This window comes from Eulemur rufifrons, chromosome 16, assembly GCF_041146395.1.
Source record: "Eulemur rufifrons isolate Redbay chromosome 16, OSU_ERuf_1, whole genome shotgun sequence".
In the NCBI taxonomy this organism is placed as follows: domain Eukaryota; kingdom Metazoa; phylum Chordata; class Mammalia; order Primates; family Lemuridae; genus Eulemur; species Eulemur rufifrons.
The window spans coordinates 41,680,379-41,701,053 of NC_090998.1; the positions used below are offsets into that span (position 1 = coordinate 41,680,379).

Sequence of the window (20,675 nt, forward strand, 5' to 3'; positions counted from 1 at the left end):
GCACCACTTTCACGGTGCTACTCCCTGGACCAAAGAACACGATTCCTCCCGGCCTGTTCGTCTCTAGGCTGATACCACCCACGTGGACTAGCATACACTACTTTGCAATATTGTGGTTGTGTCCTGAGGACTTTTTAAGATTTTTAAGTTCCTTGATGGCAGGCGTCCTGTTTGTTACAACTTGACAGTGCTAGGCTTAGGATATTTTATGCAAACAGTGCGCCGATATCTCCTCCAATCAAAAGTGAGTCTCTGAGAGGTTCCAGCCCCTCATTCTCTTCCGGGAGGGAGGATCATAGAGATGTCTGGCGCAGCTAGGCCCCCGGGCGCAGCCATCGAGATGCGCAGATGACGGCTAGAGCGTTGCTCGCCAGCCGGCTTCCTCTTCTTTAGTCCTCCTTCCCAACATGGCGCAGTCGATTAACATCACGGAGCTGAATCTGCCGCAGCTAGAAATGCTAAAGAATCAGCTAGACCAGGTAGGGAAGGCCCCAGAGGCACCTCTTTCCCGCCACACATCCCACTGCCCACGCATACTCCCTCACCCCCCATTCCTTCCCAGTTTGGGAGGCTTCCTTTTCCTGGCGAAAACCCTCTCCGGTCCCAGGACCCGCCCCCTCTTCGGCGTGCTCTTCTCTCCTCTGTCCCCACCTTGATCCTGTTTCCCGTTCTTTGTAGGAAGTGGAGTTCTTGTCCACGTCCATTGCCCAGCTCAAGGTGGTACAGACCAAGTATGTGGAAGCCAAGGACTGTCTGAACGTGCTGAACAAGAGCAACGAGGGTATGGGGTAGAGGGGTGAGGGTAACCTGGGGAATGTGGTGAGCCTGTTTCTCTCGTCCCCCTTCCTAATCCAGCTTTCTTTACCTGAGATGAGAGAACAACCCATTACGTATTGTGTACCGCTTCATGAGCCCATTGCATGTTGCCTACCAGATTTGAAATGTACAGGACATTTCTCTGCCCCTGTTGCCATTCTTTTCACACTGTCTGTGGGCACTGTGCCCTGTTGGAACTCCCTTTAACGTCTTAACGTTGGAGCTCCCAACCTTGTCCAGGTGTTTGTCTTCATTGCTTTCACAGGGAAAGAATTACTCGTCCCACTGACGAGTTCTGTATCCTTTCCACAGTAACTGCTACCGGGCTGCCTTCTCCCTTTCTCCCTCACACTCCCCACAAAAAAATGGGGGGGGGTAGTTTTGATTACTCCAGAGTATCTCCCACGATTTTGAGAATACTCTAATAAGAGTAATATACACGCTTGTATACACCTCTCTTATCTGACTTCAGATCAACATCTAGCTAATGCCAACGAGTATGTAAAGTTGAGGTGTGGTATTTCCCTTTGCTATTTGAGGTTATTTAATATGAAGGTAAAGCTGCTAGTTTATACTTTTGCTAATAACTTAGAAGACAGGCAATAGAAGAATAGGAGAGTATGAAACAGGGAGGTTGGCTTTATTAATTTTTTTTTTTTTTTTTTTATACAGAGTCTCACTCTGTTGTCTGTTGCCAGGCTAGAGTGTGGCATCAGCCTAGCTCACAGCAACCTCAAACTCCTGGGTTCAAGCAATCCTTCTGCCTCAGCCTCCTGAGTAGCTAGGACTACAGGCGCATGCCACCACGCCCAGCTAATTTTTTCTGTTTTTAGTAGAGACGGGATCTTGCTCTTGCTTAGGTGTCTTGAACTCCTGACCTCAAGCGATCCTCCTGTCTTGGCCTCCCAGAGTGCTAGGGTTACAGGCGTGAGCCAGCCTGCCTGGCCTGTTTATTAATCCTTGATTTCAGCTTAATTGTGGCTCATTCCTAAAGTGCTGTCATTAAGAAACCTGGATTGTGTCTACCTATTGAATGTTTTACTTGAATGAGCAAGTTATGGCAATAGGGCACCTTTAATCTGTAGTCTGAGAAGTGACAGGCTGAAAGAAACACAGGAATAACATTGTAGTAGGGAATGGTTAAAGACTAAATATTAAATCCATCAGGAATTAGCTAGTTCATGATTGAGGGTGTTGAGGGGAATTGAGGCTGGCTTTGCACTTGTACTACTCTAGAGCAATAGGAAAACGTTATTTCTAGGCATTCTGGAGAGGCTAATGGGAAGAACTGCAAGAACGGCTTGGAGGATGGGAGATGGGATCAGGACAAAACAAGATTCCAGCATATATCATTTTCTACATAAGGAACCAACTTTTCTGTCTCTCTCCATTTGGAGTTAGAGGTATAGTTCTAAGGCCTCCAGATTATTCAGTCCTCGTGCGTTATAGCTTTTTAGGAAAAGGAGGGTCTTACGAGGCCAAGCAGCCTAGGTGACAGGGAATCGTGGCTCATGCTTGCTAGTTTTTCCCTTAATCCTTGCTTCTCAGATGTATGTCCCTGGGAAGCTACATGATGTAGAACACGTGCTCATTGATGTGGGAACTGGCTACTATGTAGAGAAGGTGAGTGGGAGGAAGCATGTGGATGCCCCTCTGAACAGAGAAGGGGAATTTAGGGGAAGATCTAAAGTGCATGGGGGTGGGGGTGAGGTGTCTCCATTTAGCTCCTCATTTGCCTCTGATCTTGCAGACCGCTGAGGATGCCAAGGACTTCTTCAAGAGGAAAATAGACTTCCTAACCAAGCAGATGGAGAAAATCCAGCCAGCTCTCCAGGAAAAGCACGCCATGAAACAGGGTAAGCTCTGCTTGGGGGACCTTTTGACTGCATCTGTCTCCATAATAACATGCACTCCAGTGTGAAACATGGGGGGATCCGCTTTGCTGGATTAAAACTGTGTCTTTGTTTCCTTTGGCATCTTGATGTGTTATTCTCCAAAATCTGTGTATTGCATACCCACTCTTTGTAGATTCCTGGGTTGGGTGTTTGAGAAATTTAGAGGAAGGAAATCTGTCTTTGTGCTTGTGTGGAACTCCTATTTAATGGGGATGGAACGGGGAATGAGATGCGTGTAAATGAACACACAGGAAGGAAACATACTACTAACTAAATACTAGCTAGCAATTACAACCTTCACTGCATATTAGAATCACTCAGGAAGTTTAGAAAGAAAGTTTGGCTGCACTTCAGACCAACTAAATCAACCTCGAAGTGGGGAGAAGGGGAGTGGTCTTAGAGGTCAGTGTTAATTATTTTTATTTTTTTACTTTTTTTTTTTTTTTTTTGCTTTTACTCCTTGGCTTGCTTTGAATGGGGTCAATGTTTTTTAAAAAGCTCCCCACATGATTCTGTTACAGTCAGGGTTGGGAACCACTGTTCTAAAGGCAAAAACCTTTCCACGTTGTAATTTTCTGGTTATGTCTGACTCATTTAATACCATATTGTGTTCATTTTTATATCCCAGTGGTTAGCGTATTGACCCACACATTGTGGACTCTAAATTTGTGTTAGTGTGTGACCACCACAGTGGATCACTGTGCTAAGTTTTATTAGCAATCTGGAGTTGGTTGTCTGCCTATCCTTAAACTTCTCTTTCACTTTTCCTTAACTCTAGGTTCTCCAGTTAGCTTCTAACCAGTATCTGAGTCTTTTTTTTCCCCCCCCACCAACAGCTGTCATGGAAATGATGAGCCAGAAGATTCAGCAGCTCACAGCCCTGGGGGCAGCTCAGACTACTGCTAAGGCCTGAGAGTTTGTTGCAGAAATGGGGCAGAGGAACTCTGCTTCAGGGGCCTGGGACTCTGTGGGCGTGCCTTCCTGGCGTCGGGGAAGGGAAGGGTCTTGTAATGCCAATAAATATGCAAGCTGGGCAGAATATTGGTGTTTTCTTGCTTTAAGCAAGGGCCTGGTGATGAAATGGGATAGGGGTAGTCGAGAGTTTGGGTCCCTCCCCAGAGCCTGATCAGCAAGAGGAGATGCCCGATCTTCTTGAAGGCTCCACCCCGGAGCCATTTGGTTAGCCGGGGAGAAATCCTGCGCGGGGCTGCGTGCTCTGTCTGCGGAGCCGGTTGCCATGGGAACGGTGGACAAGCGGAAGTGCGGTCGCCTGCGCGCTTCTCCTTCCGGGTTGGTGCTTCCGCCTTCCCACGAGCGGGCTGCATGGGATGCTGCCGCTTTCGCTGTCTTTTAACGCCGCCGCCGCCGCTACCCCGAACGTGGCACCGCATGCTTAACCCAGAGTTCGTCGTGCCCCCCAAACGACCCCGCAGCAACCTCATGGCACCGCTCCGGATCGGGACGCACAACGGCACCTTCCACTGCGACGAGGCGCTGGCATGCGCATTGCTTCGCCTCCTCCCAGAGTACCGGGTACGTCCGCGAAACTGGCTCTGGGACTGGCTGCGGGCCTCCGGGGCGGGCCGCCTTCCTTTAACGGGCTTCCTCTGGTAGCTGACGCAGCCCGAGCACCCCTCCTGCCCACCCTGCATCCCCTGGAAACCCAACATTAATCCCCTACCCGCCAGGCCCCTGGCAGACGCGTCACCTATGGCCCCCACAGGATGCAGAGATTGTTCGGACCCGGGATCCCGAAAAACTGGCTTCGTGTGACATCGTGGTGGATGTGGGCGGCGAGTACGACCCTCAGAGACACCGATATGACCATCACCAGAGGTGAGTTCCAGATACTATTTCTTTAGCTTTCTCTGTGCTCCAGTTCAGCCATCCACAGCCGTGGTCACTGTCAGCGAAGGGCCTCATCATTGAAATCAAACTCCTGTGTCCCATTGGGACTACAGCCATCCTTTCAGCTCTGTGTGCTCCTCGCCCATCTCTCTGGCCTTGGACTTCCCTTGATTCCCAGTGCATCCCTCAGGCTCCTCCTGACTCACTTCTTTCCTTGGCTTAGGTTTTTACCCCCACCAGCACTGTCATCACCCCAGCTAATGGGCTTATTAGCCCATTTGGGATTAATCCATTCATGTGCCTCATGAATGCCTCACCTGACCACTGGGCCCACGTGACTGTGGCACTCGGTGACAGTTATAATGTATGTAGTCGTCTACTTCATTTACACCCTTCCATTGAGAAATCCCTGCCTCCTCCTAAAGGAAATTGAGCTTTTCCTGCATGTATTTCCTCAGTTTCCCACCCCCAGACATTCTCAGCTTCCTCCTACCAATTCAGGAAAAGTTGTTTCCTTCTGTTGGAGGTTAATCTTCTGCCTTTTAGCCAATCTATTACTTTTTTCTTTGGAACTTCGTGTCACAATCCTACCACCAGTGTTTCTACTTCTCCTTCTCTACAGCTTAAAACCCTGCTCAGGCATCTTCCATCTTGAAAAGAAACAAAGGAGTGAATAAAAAACAAAACCCTCAATTATACTACACAATTAAAAGTAATTACCTCTGAGGGATTATGTTTTAAGTCTGTGTTTCTTTTTTTTTTTTAAGTGTACAGGTTACCTTTGTAAATGTTATCAGGAGGAAACTCTCCTAATATTTATAGCCTAATCTCTCCTCCTCAGGACTCAGCTACTTTTCAAAAAATAGCTGACCCTGGCTCCACCTCTTCCCTTCCAGTTCATTCCCCTCCAGCCCACTCTTTCCCAAACTCCCCCGGAACTGCTCAGGCACCAGCATCCTCAGCACCAAACCAGGGAGCTGGCATAGCGTCTCTCACCTTAACCTCTTTGTGGGACTTGGCTTTACTGACCACTCCTTTTTTCAGATTGTTTTATTTATATACACTTAAAAATTATACCTTATTTGAAACATAAGACTATAACATTTCTACAATATCAAACATAAAGTGAATACCCATGAACCAATCTCCCAGCCTAAGAACTTGAACACTGCCATTACCGTTGCATCTATACCTGTGTGCTTCTTCCCTATCCTGTCCCCTACCTCTCCTCAGAAGTAAGCAGTACCCTAAATTTTTGTGTTCATCATACCCTTGTTCTTATGTATAGTTTAGCACATTTGTTTCCATCAACAGTATATTTAGTTTTGCTTCTTTTTGAACTTTGGAGGGGTTACTATATCATTTGTCTTTATAACTTGTGAATATTTTATAAACACTCATATTTACTTAATACTTAAATCACGGCTGTAGTTTCAACTTCTAACATTTATCATACCTTTTCCTATTTTCTGTCCCACTGCTCAAATTCCTGCCTTCTTAACTCACCTGGATCATTGCAGGTAATCTTTTTGCATCTGTTGTCTTTGCTGGCTGGTGCAGTGTTTGACATGCACCTGCCTGCTTAAAATTCCGCACCCCCCCCCCCCCCCCCCCCGTACCTACAGATAAAATCCTAACTCTAAAGGAGGGCATATGAGACCTGCCATGTCTGGCGCCTGCCTGCCCTTCCAGCCTTATCTTTAGCCACTCACTCCCCACACCTGAGCTGCCTTTCTTGCAGTTCCACGAATAGACTTGTCTATTAGCCATCATACATGTTGTTCCCTCTACTCAGAAGGCTTTTGCTCCTTCATGCTTTGTGTGATGAACACCCACTAATTCATCTCTCAGGACTGGTGTGAAGGGTCTCCTTTTGAACCCTTGCCTCATCCCCTCCCTCCTTTTCCTTATATACCTAGCTGGAGTACTCGCTTACTTGGTAGTGGTTTGTCTGCCTCCAGCAGATGAATTTGAATACAAGGACAGGCTCTTGGTTTTTTTATCCCTAATGTCTGATAAATGAGTTAACCACTGTTGAATGAATGCATGAATGGAGGCTCTAGTCGAGGGCCATGTTGACCCAAGGAAAAGCAAAAACCTTCCCAGCCAGGCTTTCTCCTCCCAACTCTGGCAATATTCCCCATCCTGCCCCCCTCCACTAGGGTCTACACATGCACATATATGTACACACACACTGTGGGTTAACTGGGCCAGCTCCTCCTCCTCAGCCCTGCCTCCCTCTGCTCCTCAGGTCTTTCACAGAGACCATGAGCTCCCTGTCCCCTGGGAAGCCGTGGCAGACCAAGCTGAGCAGTGCGGGACTCATCTATCTGCACTTCGGGCACAAGCTGCTGGCCCAGTTGCTGGGCACTAGTGAAGAGGACAGCATGGTGGGCACCCTCTATGATAAGGTGGGGACCTGAGGACAGAGATGTCTCACGTATGTCTCCACCAGGCCAGCTGGGAGTGGCACTCATGCCACTCGGAGAACTGGGCCTCAGATCAGGGTTCCTGGCCTATAGTGGGCCCAACACTCATCCTCTCCCTCAGTCAGGCTCAGAAGGGATTGGTGGTCTCTTCCCTGCCTGTATCCTGGGGTGGTTGTGAGAAGTGATGACATAATATGTGGGGAAGGGCTTTGAAAACCATAAAAGCAGCATTTCCTAATCTTTTTGATACACATATGATTGTTTAGCACTTTTAGGGAAACAGAGCTGAGAGTTTCTGGCTGCCCTGAAGGTTAAGGGGAGCATATCTTAGGGACCACGGTAATTCACTGGTGGCCCAAGAGTTGGGAAGCTCAGCTAGGAAGAGTTTTATTATGAAAATATCTTCAGGTTCCAGCAGGGTCCTCTGCAAGCAGCTTCTTGCTACTAGGGAGGGAACAGACTAATAACCCTGGCATGCATATCAGATCAAAGGACACGTACTTAACCCTTCTCCTGTGCACTGCACAGGTCACACCTGATTAGGCAGCTGTATTTCCTGCTTGTAGGCTATTGAGTTCAGGTCTGTTTTAGCTTATCCATCTAATGCTGCCATGACTAAAGTTTTTGGAAGGTTTTTCAACTGCCTGGGTCAATTTTCCCTTCCACTGCTGAAGGGTTTCTAAGCAACTGACTCTGGATGCATAAGGTTGGCACCCAGACCCAACTTTTTCAGCTCTCCCTGAGTAGCACTTTTTTACATACCACAGGTGTATCCCTATGGAGCCCTATTTTATAGGGCAGTTTTGCATAAAACACATCCCATATTATTTCTGCCCTGAGAGTCCTGAGGCATTATCTTCCCACTTCTTCAGGCTCAGGAGATGCAGCAACTGCTGATGTCATGTGGCACATTACAGGCTTCCCTGGAACCCATAACCCCACGTCCAGCTCTTGAGGTCTAGTCCAGCACTTGACTTTTGTGCTTGACCAGGCCCTCCTGTGCCTCCTTAACGATGTCACTGAATAGACTACTCAGCCCACCTGGAGATTTACCCACCCCACTCCCCATCAGGATCCACTCCCACAGAGCCCCCCTAGCAACTGGAGACCTTCCTTGTTCAAAAGTCAGTAGCCCCCACATGTTGGCCTTGGCTTTGTGCACTAGAGTGAGCACTGGATTAGAAATCAAGTGATTTGAATTCCAGTCCCAGCACTATTAGTTCTCTAACCTTGAACAAGCCACTGAACTCCCAATTCTTCCTTTCCTCAACCTATTAATGTTGCGATCCTCACACGGCTATTGTGAAGATTAAATGAAAGAGTGTACAAACATACTTTGAAACCTGTAAGACTACACAAATGGCAGGTAGCCTCAAGAGCATTTCCCCTGCCTTAGATGTACGAGAACTTTGTGGAGGAGGTGGACGCAGTGGACAATGGGATCTCTCAGTGGGAGGAGGGGGAGCCTCGATATGCACTGACCACTACCTTGAGTGCCCGGGTTGCTCGGCTTAATCCTACCTGGAACCAGCCTGATCAAGACACTGAGGTAAGGGGGGCCCCTGGGAAAGAGACGCTGAGACGTGTAAGAACCTTGGGAGTGTTTGTTCCTCCTAAGCCCTAGCAAATTCAAAGTTTGGGCCAGCACCATAGTTCTGATTCCTGCCATTCCCAGGCAGGGTTCAAGCGTGCAATGGATCTGGTTAAAGAGGAGTTTCTGCAGAGACTGGATTTCTACCAACATAGCTGGCTGCCAGCACGGGCCTTGGTGGAAGAGGCCCTGGCCCAGCGATTTCAGGTACAGGCCTAGGAGGAGGCATTGTGGCTTGGGGATCAGTGACTGCTGACAGGCTGCTGGGAAACAGGGGCTCCTGCTTCTACCCTAAACCTTCTAGCTGTGCTCCACTTCCTTTTCAGGTGGATCCAAGTGGGGAGATAGTGGAACTGGCAAAAGGAGGATGTCCCTGGAAGGAGCACCTCTACCACTTGGAATCTGGGCTGTCTCCCCCGGTTGCCATCACCTTTGTTATCTACACTGACCAGGCTGGACAGTGGCGGGTACAGTGTGTGCCCAAGGAGCCCCACTCATTCCAAAGCCGGTGAGGCCCCAAGGAGAAGACTGTTAGAGAAGGCTGCTAACCTTGACCTCTACTCTGCTCCCCCTTTCTCTTGGCTCCTTAGGCCTCCATTTGCTCCCACCAACTCCCTCTTTCTGCTCATTTGTAGGCTGCCTTTGCCAGAGCCCTGGCGAGGTTTTCGGGACAAGGCCCTGGACCAGGTCAGTGGGATCCCTGGCTGCATCTTCGTCCATGCCAGCGGCTTCATTGGTGGGCACCACACCCGAGAGGGTGCCTTGAACATGGCCCGTGCTACCTTGGCCCAGCGCCCACACCTCCCACAAACCCCCTAGTCCAGTAAAATTTCTTCCATCTCATACTGACCTAGTGTTTGACCCATTATTGCCCTACACCAGGGGTCCCCAACCTATAGTGAGTTGTATAATTATTTAAGTATATATTACAATGTAATAAGAATATAGTACACGATAAATGTAATCTGTTTGAATCATCCTGAAACCATCCCCCCACCCCCCGCCCCCATGTATGGAAAACTTATCTTCCATGAAAATGGTCCTTGGCTGGGTTCGATGGCTCATGCCTATAATCCTAGTGCTCTGGGAGACCAAGGCAGAAGGATAGCTTGAGCTCAGGAGTTGGAGACCAGCCTCCACGGCACTTGCCCAGGCAACAGAGTGAGACTCTGTCTCAAAAAAAAAAAAAAAAAGGTCCTTGGTGCCAAAAAGGTTGGGGACCACTGCCCTACACCATTCTGAGAACTGGCTCAAACTTGGGAATAGTGTATAACCCAATGCTAGGTATTACCTTCCTTCACACTAACTTCTCAGCTTTGCTTTCCAAATCATTGAAAACCATCCATGTCCTTAGGGTTATATAACTTGACCAAATTCACAGAAGTAGCTAAAAAGTAACAGAGTAGGACCTTAGCCCAAAGTCTATGCTGCCCCCCAACCATGCCCCAGTGCAACTCCTTGGAAAAGTCAGAGTATGGTAATTGAGTGGAAAACAAGACATTTTTATTATTGGGTATGGGGATGAGAGGAATGGGGCCGAGCAGGTGGGGGCCCTGGGAGAGAGTCCCAAGGGGCAGAGGTTAGGGATGTCTCAGTAAAGAGGGGCAGGTCATGAGTAGAGCTTCCACCCCCAGCTGGGGGCTCTTGAGCCCGGCCAAGCACTGGGCTAAAACGTGGAAACTGGGCATTAACAAAGTACAGAGGGATGTGAGCAATTCGGCCTGTGGACCAGCACTACAGAGAGGGGAAAGAAAAGTATCAGAGCCTGGGACCAAAGGCCACTTGGCAGAACCACACAGAAGCCCAGACCCTCAGCTTCCCCACCCCACCCCCCAAAATTCAGCAGCCTGGCATACTCACCACACTCAGCAGGGCCCCTTTGTTGAAGGAAGGATGGAAAGTGATGAGCTGGGCCTGGGCTCCTGGCTCCCCCTGGATAATGCCACTAGGAGAAAAAAATGTGAGTGTAGTAGATGTGGGTTTGGTACAGGGAGGCTGGTGACGAGCCCAGACCTTCTAGGGCCCTGCCCGGCACTTACCAAGGAAGAAGCTCAAACACAGGGCTGTTTCGAGTGCGGAAAAGGAGAATGACTGGTTTACCATCCTGTACCCTTGGATTTCCTGTAAGAAACAGCTCCCGGAATAGGAAAATATTCGGAAGGCAGAGTTCCAGGGCAGGGACAGAGAACTAACTCCAGGCCAGGGCATGCAATTGAGTAACGTGGCTGATGGCTGTGGCCTGAACAAAGCCCTTCATCCTTGCCTCTTACCTTTCATGAGCACAGCCAGACGTTCCCCGCTGGGGTCCCAGACCATGGAGTGGGCCTCTCCCCCAAGTCTGTGGGTGAGGACAGGAGGTTAGGAGAGTTGAGTGTAGTTCCTCCCCTCTTCCATTCACTGCTGCTCCCTCAACCACTCAGCTCACCTCTTCTCACCATCTGGTGTCTGTACTGTTGTCTCAGACAGATCTGCCACAATTGTTGCTGACTTCGCACCTCCAACACACCCCTTTCCCTCACCTGTGGATAAGAGCAGACATTCTCATGTGCAGCAAGTGGGCCTCTCACTAGTCCCTGACCAGCTCATCACAGGCATCAACACTCTTGAAGTCTAAACATCTATACTTATCCCTCAGAGTAGCATCTTACAGAAGGCTGCTGCCCCGCTCTGACCACCCCAGATAGTCTGCATCCTAAAGTGTTGCCCTAACTCACCACAACGTTCTGGGAATGACAAGGAGTAAATCAGTGGCTCCCCCAAAACAGTGAACAGCAGTCTGTTTCCATCTGGGCTCCAGCAGCCAGTCTGAGGTCAAGGAGCAAAAGGCAGAAGAAGGGAGGTCTATAGGGGAATGTAGGAGGGAAAGAAGTAGAGGTGGCAGGCTTGAGGGATCAGGGGCCCCTTGGAATCATCTCCCCAGCTTCTGTGAGTCACAGTTCCCTCTTACCTGACAGCGCCCTGACAGAGTAGGCCATCTTTCACAAGTCCACATCTGGGCCTCCCAGACTCTGAGCCAGAGAGAAGCAAATGACAGCTTAGGGCCTCTAGGTTCCAAAACTTGGACCTACCTCCCCTTGGCAGAGGTTCCAGGAGCCAAGTGCCTTTCTCTAGGGCCGGACTCCCTCTACCCTTCTCCCACTCACCGAAAGACAGCTGAAGGAGTGGTAGCCAGAACTTTGCTGCCATCTGGGGACCAGAGCAGGTTGGTAACCCCACCTCCTCGAAACCAGGGAAGGGGAACACAGGTCTCTGTTGAGACATCCCACACCTAGGAGAGTTCGGGGCAGGAGTGTGAGACAGAAAACTCAAGCATCCTATCATCTCACCAGTGGGCTGCCCTCTTTAACATACAAAAAACCAAAAAGGAGAGAAAGCAGGAACAGGACGGTTGAGAATAAAGGTACATTGGTTCTGTTTTTAAAAGTCTAAAAGAGGCAGGCTGCCGTGATCCTAGCCCTCTGGGAAACCAAGGTGGGATGATCACTTGAGCTCAGGACTTTGAGACCAGCTTGAGCAAAAGCAAGACCTTGTCTACACAAAAAACAGAAAAATTTGCTGGGCGTGATAGTGCATGTCTGTAGTCCCAGCTACTGGGGAGGCTGAGGCAGGAGGATCGCTTGAGCCCAAGAGTTTGAGGTTGCAGTGAGCTATGATTGCACCACTGTACTCTAGCCAGGGCAACAGAGCGAGACTTTGTCTCAAAAAACTAAATAAATAAAGTCTAAAAGAAAAAAAAAACAAAACAAAACATGAGGGCATGGTTTATGTTTATGTTTACAACTGCAGCAGGCAGAATTTTAAATCTGAGTAGTCTGGATGGTAAAGCTCCTTTCCTGGATAGGTTCAAGACTAAATGGACGGTGATCACTCTCCTTCCCCCATATCTTCCACCATGAGTTGAAGAATGTGCTTTTCTCGAGGCTGAGGGGTGGGGGCCAACTCACTAGGATGGCAGCATCCACAGGTGAAGCTGAGAGCAGCCGCCCCCCACTGGGGGCCCAGGCCAAGCTGGTGACAGGTGTGTGCCCAGGGTGAGACAGCACTTGGGCACAGCCAGAAGAGGGTCTGCCAAGGAGAAACGGAAGGTAAGGAGTCAGAAAACGACAAGAAAGCCCCATGATTCTATTTCCCTGCCTCCTCCTGCCCTGCCTAAACTTTCCAATCCCAATGCCCCTCTGAGCCCAAATCCAGGTGGAGGAAAACGAATAAGGATCATGGAAGTTAAAGAGGGGAAAAAAAGTGAAAGAAGAAAGGGTAAAGTCACTAGCAGCAGGTCTACAGAGAACAGGTCACGTGCAGTCTCGAGGCCAGAGTGAAAGGGAGTAAGCTTTCACTGCAGGCCTCAAGAAGACCAGTCAAGCTAGAAGGTGGTATGCTGGGAAGATGTCATGCCCTCTCCCCACAAGCCGTCCAGCCCGGCCATCCATCCAGGGATAATCTACGGCCTTACTTCAAGTTTCCAACCTCTGAGTTATCTAGCACTCCCAGAACTCCCTACCCTCCACAACTGCCTTTCTGCCCTTCCTCGTCAGAATGTCTCCCACCTCTGTGCTCCACACTTTTTGCTGCTTATCATGAAGATGCCACACATGGACTGACCTCCATCGCTAGGTGGGAACCGCCTGAGAGCACCTCCTGTGTCTTCTTCAGCTTTGCATTTCCAGAGCCACAAACATGGCCTTACAGTAGGTACAGGCTACTACCTGAAATAATGCCACCCTCTCCCCTTTCCACCTAACTATAATATAACCACTTTTAGCTCTAAGGAGGTCTTAGGTCACTGATGTACAACTTATTCTTTCCAACTTTACAATAAACTCCTGAGCCCAAGCGATCCTCCTGCTTCAGCCTCCCGAGTAGCTGGGACTATAGGCGTGTACCACCATGCCTGGCTAATTTTTTCTATTTTTAGTAGAAATGGGGGTCTCGCTCTTGCTCAGGGTGGTCTCGAAGTCCTGAGCTCAAGTGATCCTCCCACTTCGGCCTCCCAGAGTGCTAGGATTACAGGAGTGAGCCACTGCACCCAGCTGGCAGATTGTTTTTAATGTTTTTGGACTCTACTAATATTTTATTCAGGGTTTTTAAATCTATGTTCATATATCTTCTTGTACTAGCTGTTGTCAGGTTTAGGTATTATGGTTACATTAGCTTTATAAAAATAAATCAGGATGGATCCTGCAACAGAAAGAAGGACATTAACAGAAGAACTGGTGAAATCTAAATTAAGTCTGGAATTTAGTTGGTAACAATGTACAAAGTCAGTTTCTTCGTTTTTACAAATATTACATGGTAATAATATAAGATGCTAACAATGGAAGAAACGGTAAAGGATATACTGAAACTCTGTACTGTCTTTGAACTTTTCTACAAATTTAAAATTCCAAAATAAAAACTTTATTAAAAGGAACAAAATCAGAAGGCTTTCCAAATTTTTCAATGATCTGGAATAGTTCAAATAATACAGAGATGTTATCATTATTATTGTGTCAAAGATCTATTCTTTGACAATTAGATTGAACTCTCATAAAACCATCTCAGCCTGGCATCTTTTTTTAATGGTAGAGCTCACACTTTTCAATTTCTACAATAATCCACTTTGATAACTTATATTTTGCTAGAAAATCAAATATTTCCTTTAGATTTTCAAATTTGCTGGCCTAAATGTGTTACTTTTCTAATTATTCTGTTTTCTTCCATATCTGTGGTTATTCCTTTCCAATTCTGAAAAACTTTGGTTTTCTTTTTTTCCTTAATTAGGCTGCCCCAAAGATTTTCTTCTTTATTCATAATTTTTTTTTTTTTCTTTTGAGACAGGGTCTCGCTCTGTCATCCAGGCAAGAGTGCAGTGGCTTCATCATAGCTCACTGTAACCCCAAACTCCTAGGCTCACGCAATGCTCCTGCCTCAGCCTCCCGAGTAGCTGGGACTACAGGCGCACACCACCAAGCCCGGCTAATTTTTCTATTTTTTGTAGAGAGAGGGTCTCGCTATGTTGCTCAGGCTGGTCTTGAACTCCTGGCCTCAAGTTATCCTTCTGCCTTGCCTCCCGAAGTGCTAGGATTACAGGCATGAGACACTACACCTGGCCTTTATTCATAATTTAAAGAACAAGTTTCTGGTTTTATTTTTAGTTAGTTCTCATGGGGTTCTTTTTCCAATTTCATTGGTTTCTAATCTTTTGTGGACTCATTCCCTTCACCCTTCCTTTACTCTATTAGACAATCTTCTGAAAAAGACAATCTTTCCACCCCATGATCCATAGGTATATTCTCACCACAATCCCCAAAGCCCCAAATTCTGTCCCTTTCTCTAGATGACAGCATTCTCAGCAACCCACCTTGACCTTAGATTAGCTTCTCCCATAGCCCTGGGAAGTTTCATGAGGACAAAGAACTTCTCTTTCCAGACATTCTCACCACCCACTAACGCCAGCATGGCTACAACCCTCAGGCCAAGGGAAGACAGGCTGGCAGGACTCACCGGGTAGATAAGGAGGTAGGGTCCAGGGTCCAGATGAGAATGCAGCTCTGGCAGGCCACAGCCAAGACAGAGGCACTGAGGGGCTTCCAGGCCAGAGCCGCCACATTTCGCTGCAGCCGGTGCTTCAGGGAGGGTACGATAGTGCTGAAGTGAAAGGGTAGGGGACTGAGTCAAAGCCAGGACACTAAAGCTCAGGGGACCACAGAGCAGTTAAGGATGGAAAGCCACAGAGAAGAAAGCGGATCCATCCAGGGCTCAGGGACATTATGGGACAGAAGGAGAGGATAAAGATTAGGTCCAGAAAGAGGACATATCCAGTTACGGAGCTTGCCTGACCCCAGTTCTGGAAGAAGCCCTGTGGACCAGGCTCAGGAACTGCAAGACTCTCTCGGGACCAAGGCTGGAGAGGGAAGGGGAGATTGACAAGTCAGAGCCCACCTGGTACACCCACACACACCTGTTGGCATTGTACACGCGGATTGAGTCATCTAGCAGGGCTACTGCAAACTTGTTGGTGTGGGGGTGCCACACGAAGGCACGCAAGCAGCAGCTGGACCTAAGGCAGAGTGAGCATGAAACTTCAGAACCTGTACCTACCCATACCCCAGCCCAGAGGCTCAGATTCCTTCCCCCTGAGGAGATAGTTGTTTTCTACTTTTTCTTGTATTCCTTTTGGGGGTGGGGTGGGGCAGGAGGAATAAGAATGTGGTGAGCAGTCAGGAAAGGAGCAGGAGGAGTTTCCGCTTTGACATCTTTCCCCAGAAGTTGTTTCAAGGTCAGGCCTGCCTTCCCACAAAGCCCCAGAGCTTATGCACTCACCAATTTGTGACTTGGGCAAATTCAGCAATCAGATCTTCACTCCTGAGCTGTAAGAACAAAGTGGATAGAGGACACACTTGGACACAGGGAGCGCATCCCCTCAATGTTCCCTCAGAGGAAGTGAACCACTCCCACCCCATGCAGTCAGCACACCCAACCCTGCCCTGAAGGGGTAAGTGGGGCAACGGAGAAGGCCAAACTTACAGACAGATGGGGGAACAGGGACCCATGGAGGGAGGAGGCCCATCGACAGAGTGCCAGGGCCCAGCTGGATGCCGTCTTCACCCACTCAAACACTGTGAGGTAGAGGAAGCAGCTCTCAATTAAACCCTTCACAGGGCTCTTACTGGGCACCCTCTTAGGTGAAAGACAAGCAAGGACAAGCACTCCCCAGGTCCTTCTGCCCAGCAAGACGCCCGCACTGAGTTATTTGGGTAAGTAGAAGGGGAGAAGAGAAGATGACAGGAAAAACAGTGCTAAAGGGAAAGAGGCTGGGCCAAATAGGTGTTGAGGTGAGTTCACGGAGACTATGGAGGAGAGATCCAACCACTAGAGAAGGCATGAGGGGAAAATACTTACCTTCCTCCTCTGAGTTTGCAATTTCATTCAGCACCCCAAAAACGCCCATATCACGCCTGACAAGGACAGGAAGCTGTGAGTCAGATTACTCTGATAACTCAGTCACTATAAGTTTCATTCATTCATTCAAATATACATGTATTAAAAATGTAGGCACTCACATTTCTTAAGTGCCAACTACGTACCAGGTGCGCTATGTATCTATTGCCCTTTCATTTACTTATCATACTAATCTTCTGAATGGCATTCTGTCCATTTACAGATGAGTCAACTAAGCCTCAGAAATCTTCTGGGGCTTTGTGAGCAGGTCAAGGAGTCAGGACTTGCTCTAAGACAATAAATAAAAAGCCATGGAAGGGTTTTAAGCAAAGGAATAAGCTGATCACATTAGTATTTTAGAAAGATCAATCTGGGCCCGGTGTGGTGGCTCACATCTATAATCCCAGCACTTCGGGAGGCCAAGGCCAGAGAACAGCTTGAGGCCAGGAGCTCGAGGCCAGCCTGGGCAACAAGCAAGACCCTGTATCTACAAAAAATTTTTTTAAAAATTAGCCAGATGTTGGGGTTGCAGTGAACTGTGATCATGCTACTACACTCCAGCCTGGGCAACAGAGTGAGACCCTGTCTCAATTAAAAAAAAAAGGAAAGAAAGATCAGTCTGCCTGTAGATTAGAGGAGGACAAGAATAGAGAGAAAGAAATCAGTTAAGAGGTTACTGCAGGAATCTAGAAAATGATGAATGTGGTCTGAACCAGTGGGGTTGGAGAAAAGGAGACAGATTTGAGAGACTTAGGAAGTAGCAAGAACAAGGTTTGAGGACTAACTAGACATTAGTAAGAAAAAGAGTAGTATCAAAAGAACATCTAGGTGATAATTTTTTCCTTTTTTTTTTTTTGTAGTACCTATGTTGAACTCATCTAGGTTGTATCAGCTAATATGCTTACAATGTGCCAGGCCCTGGGCTAGGTGCTTCATATAATCTAATTAACCCATTATCACAACCCTACAAAATAGGTATTGTTATCATTGCATTTTTAGATGAGAGAACAGAGGTGTGAAGAGGTTAATTAATATGAACAAGGTGACCTAAGTAGAAAGTAGCAAAGTCAGGATTCAACTGTCTATCTACCCCAGAGCCTACACTAAAACCACTCACTCCTGAATAAAAAATACAATCATTCCTTGAAATGAAAAACAGGGGAAAAGCAGGTTTGGAAAGGGAAATGAAGAGATTAGATTTGAACATGCTGAATGTGTGAAGTCTGTGGAATATCCAAGCAGGAGTACTTGTCAAACAAGTGAACACCCAGGTCTGGTGCATCAGTTGGAAATGCAACCCCAGGAACACCAACATTCAAGGAACATCAGGAAGAGGAGTCACCATAAAGGCTGAGAAGCAGCAGCTGGAGAGGTAGGAGGCAAGAAAGAGCCCGGGAATGAAGGCCTTTTCAGACAATGAATTGATGTTCAACTTCACTCTCACACAGAGACATGCTAATTAAAGTGTACTGCAATACTAAATATCAAAGTTTGATAGCACATGTGTTGGGAAACAGGCACTCATACACTGCTGTTGGGACCATACATACGTACAATTTCAACAAAGGACTATTTTGGCAACAGCTCCCCAAATTACAGATGAATATACCCTTTGAACCCAGCGACTTACTTCCCAGGAATTGATCTTACAGATGATAATGGTAATAACAAAAATAAAAATAATAGTAGCTAACCGTTGAAGGGATTAGTATGTGCCAAGCACTGTTCTCTAAGTACTTTACATCTATTAACTCATTTAATCATCACTACAACCTTGTAAGATAGGTTCCATATTACAGTTGAGGAAACTGAGGGACAGAGTGATTAAGTAACTTGCCCAAAGTCACATAGCTAAAAAGTGGCATAGCCAGAAAATGAACCCTGGTCGTGTGGTTCCACTCCTACAGGTGCAAAAGTGAATGGCTTATGTATGAGATTATTCAATGCCATCTTATAACTAATCTTGCCAAGCTTCAGGTAAAAGCTCAGAAGTGGTAAGGATATGATGAGGTGGGGGCAGGGAGCAAGTTCACATACTCAAACCAGAAGGCAAGGCAAGAAAGATTAAATGGAACTACTGTGGCACACCTTCAGTTCCACAGTGAGGACTGATAATTTGAAACGATTTATGATATACACCTCTGATGAAGACAGAACCTGAAAAAAAACCCAGCCTTTTGAAGAGCAGCCCAAGGCAGAGGGGTGGTGACCTCATTTTCTCCAGGATCTGCAGACCATGGACCAGGAAATCCTTTGCTATGCCTCACCAAATGTTGATGCACCTCTTCCACACTTGCTCCCGGTGATGGATGAAGGCAGTCCTTGTGCCATGGTCCAGCCTCCCAGCGGTCTTTAGGGGATCCTTGGTCAGGTGTAGGACAGGAAGATTGATCCACTGCAGAAAAGATGTGAGGGGTGTGACAGTAAGTCAGTCTCCTCCACAGATCCTTACTGAACTCCTGCCACCTCCAACCCATGACTCCAGAAGCCTGTTTCCCTTTTCCACAAAGTAGCACTTGTGAGTATGGGAAACAAGTCTTAGGTCCCTTATCTGTAAAACCAGAACAGTATTTCATAGGGTTGCTGTGATTGTTAAACAATAAAACATTTTTAGAATGCACCCGAGTCTCCTTACACAGCAAATGCTCAATTGCCTTCCTTTTCCTTCCCAGGAAAACCACTAAAAAAGTTCCGAATTGTGCCTTCCCAGTTCTCCCAGATACTGACCGCAACTTTTTAATAGTTCTCCTGCAGCCTCACACTCCCTAGATTCGCCCTCATTCTCTCCCCGCAACTTTTTAATAGTTCTCCTGCAGCCTCACACTCCCTAGATTCGCCCTCATTCTCTCCATCCTCTCTAGGCCCGCCCCAGAGCTCCTCAGCATCTCTTGTACTCCAATTCCAGCGGTACAATACGTTCCAGCCCTGATATTCGCTGTCCTGGCCACGCAGTTTCCAGTCCGCCAGACTGCGACCCCGCCCCCACCACGCAGCCTCCTTTCCCCAGTTTTCCCTGACGACTCCGCCATGCCTGCAGGTCCCCCTCCCTCCACGCCCCCGCCACCTGGCCCCGGAAGTCGGGAGGCGGGCTCTCATAGCTGTTGCCCGTCACCAGCTCATTATTGTGCTCATATAGGGTGACTTGACCCCTGGGCGGTGGCGGAGGGAACAACGCCAGGGAGCACATCTTGCTGGTCCGGAGCACGTCTAAAGTCAGCAAACTCCTCGCCGGTGACAGCACAGATCCCACTGCGACTCTTAGTTCCCGGGCTAGATTCGTATGCGGACGGGTAGCCGCAAGGGACAAATGGCGACGCGAAGCTGAACGGAAGTGAAGCGAAGAATTAGTGAGGCGAAGACTAAGGAGGAAGAAGGACGCGTACGCAGTCCCGGGACAGACTTCCGGAGCTTCCTCGCGCGCCTCCTGGCGGCCGGAGGGGGAGCAGCGCGGACACATCCGCGGGACCAACCTTTGGTTAAGGGCTGGCCGGAGAGGGTTGTGTGTGTTGTGTTGTGTTGTGTTGTGTTGTGTTTTGTTTTTTCTGTGAGACTACGGTTTTTCCCGGCTCCGAATTCCCCAACACCTTCTCCCACTCACTCTCTCAGCTCTCGGAAAGGCCAAAATAAGCCACATTCAGGGAAGTACCTAATTAACCCCCCCCAAGGCCTGTGAATCCTCCAGAGGAAAATACAGGCTGTGTCATAGCAGCTGGCTGGAAAGCTGATGAAAAATCTCTGGGAGGAGAAAAGGCAGGGGGGAGACCTCAGGAGGGGCAGGACTATGCCGGCAGGAATCCCGGGCCTACAGGGTTAAGTGTCCTGGAAGGGGAGGTGGGGACAGTTGGAAAGGGGTAACATTTCCTGAGCACTTGTTACAATAAGCGCTTATGTAATCTTTTTAACAACCTCATGAGCTGGGTACTGTTATATCACCACGAGGAAAGTGAGGCACAGAGAGGTTGGACCTAGATATACTCACACCAGGCATTCTGACTTAGGAATAAAAGTGAGATTGATCTTTTTTTTTTTTTTTTGAGACAGAGTCTCACTGTGTTCCCCAGGCTAGAGTGTCGTGGCGTCAGCCTAGCTCACAGCAACCTCAAACTCCTGGACTTAAGCAATCCTCCTGCCTCAGCCTCCCGAGTAGCTGGGACTACAGGCATGTGCCACCATGCCTGG

At 48.1% G+C, this 20,675-nt stretch overlaps 3 protein-coding genes across 5 annotated transcripts; 2 read left to right on the forward strand and 1 right to left on the reverse strand.

Moving 5' to 3' along the window:
• Positions 1-377: 377 nt before the first annotated feature.
• On the forward strand, positions 378-3,762 carry PFDN5 (prefoldin subunit 5). 2 transcript variants are annotated; one of them, XM_069489367.1, is made up of 6 exons: positions 378-479; positions 679-781; positions 1,082-1,113; positions 2,365-2,439; positions 2,567-2,672; positions 3,548-3,756. In XM_069489367.1, the coding sequence occupies exons 1-6, from the start codon at positions 408-410 to the stop codon at positions 3,622-3,624; spliced, it is 465 nt and encodes a 154-aa protein (XP_069345468.1). In that variant the 5' UTR covers positions 378-407; the 3' UTR covers positions 3,625-3,756. The 2 variants fall into 2 exon arrangements, with proteins under 2 accessions (XP_069345468.1, XP_069345469.1); XM_069489368.1 differs by lacking the exons at positions 679-781; positions 1,082-1,113 and having other exon boundaries at positions 3,548-3,762.
• Positions 3,763-3,971: 209 nt separating this feature from the next.
• Positions 3,972-9,444, forward strand: MYG1 (MYG1 exonuclease). The gene is made up of 7 exons (XM_069489366.1): positions 3,972-4,244; positions 4,435-4,547; positions 6,811-6,970; positions 8,385-8,537; positions 8,664-8,786; positions 8,906-9,087; positions 9,215-9,444. The coding sequence occupies exons 1-7, from the start codon at positions 4,035-4,037 to the stop codon at positions 9,396-9,398; spliced, it is 1,125 nt and encodes a 374-aa protein (XP_069345467.1). The 5' UTR covers positions 3,972-4,034; the 3' UTR covers positions 9,399-9,444.
• Positions 9,445-10,065: 621 nt separating this feature from the next.
• On the reverse strand, positions 10,066-19,829 carry AAAS (aladin WD repeat nucleoporin). 2 transcript variants are annotated; one of them, XM_069489711.1, is made up of 16 exons: positions 19,561-19,803; positions 18,764-18,891; positions 16,458-16,513; positions 16,083-16,174; positions 15,879-15,925; positions 15,517-15,615; positions 15,060-15,203; positions 12,524-12,644; positions 11,723-11,847; positions 11,527-11,587; positions 11,294-11,384; positions 11,005-11,098; positions 10,850-10,917; positions 10,619-10,700; positions 10,440-10,524; positions 10,079-10,313 (listed from the first exon to the last, which is right to left on the reverse strand). In XM_069489711.1, exons 1-16 carry the CDS (start codon positions 19,681-19,683, stop codon positions 10,086-10,088), a joined length of 1,644 nt encoding a protein of 547 aa, XP_069345812.1. In that variant the 5' UTR covers positions 19,684-19,803; the 3' UTR covers positions 10,079-10,085. The 2 variants fall into 2 exon arrangements, with proteins under 2 accessions (XP_069345811.1, XP_069345812.1); XM_069489710.1 differs by lacking the exon at positions 15,517-15,615 and having other exon boundaries at positions 10,066-10,313; positions 19,561-19,829.
• Positions 19,830-20,675: the final 846 nt, after the last annotated feature.

Coding starts and splice junctions, on each gene's coding strand:
- PFDN5 (XM_069489367.1), top strand. CDS start 408: ATGGCGCAGTCGATTAACATCACGGAGCTGAATCTGCCGCAGCTAGAA. Junction 2,440..2,566: donor CTGGCTACTATGTAGAGAAG/GTGAGTGGGAGG, acceptor CTGATCTTGCAG/ACCGCTGAGGATGCCAAGGA. Junction 2,673..3,547: donor AAAGCACGCCATGAAACAGG/GTAAGCTCTGCT, acceptor CCCCACCAACAG/CTGTCATGGAAATGATGAGC.
- MYG1 (XM_069489366.1), top strand. CDS start 4,035: ATGGGATGCTGCCGCTTTCGCTGTCTTTTAACGCCGCCGCCGCCGCTA. Junction 4,245..4,434: donor GCCTCCTCCCAGAGTACCGG/GTACGTCCGCGA, acceptor TGGCCCCCACAG/GATGCAGAGATTGTTCGGAC. Junction 9,088..9,214: donor CCCCACTCATTCCAAAGCCG/GTGAGGCCCCAA, acceptor GCTCATTTGTAG/GCTGCCTTTGCCAGAGCCCT.
- AAAS (XM_069489711.1), bottom strand. CDS start 19,683: ATGTGCTCCCTGGCGTTGTTCCCTCCGCCACCGCCCAGGGGTCAAGTC. Junction 15,204..15,516: donor CGCGTGTACAATGCCAACAG/GTGTGTGTGGGT, acceptor CTTTCACTTCAG/CACTATCGTACCCTCCCTGA. Junction 10,525..10,618: donor GTGTTTGAGCTTCTTCCTTG/GTAAGTGCCGGG, acceptor TTTTTCTCCTAG/TGGCATTATCCAGGGGGAGC.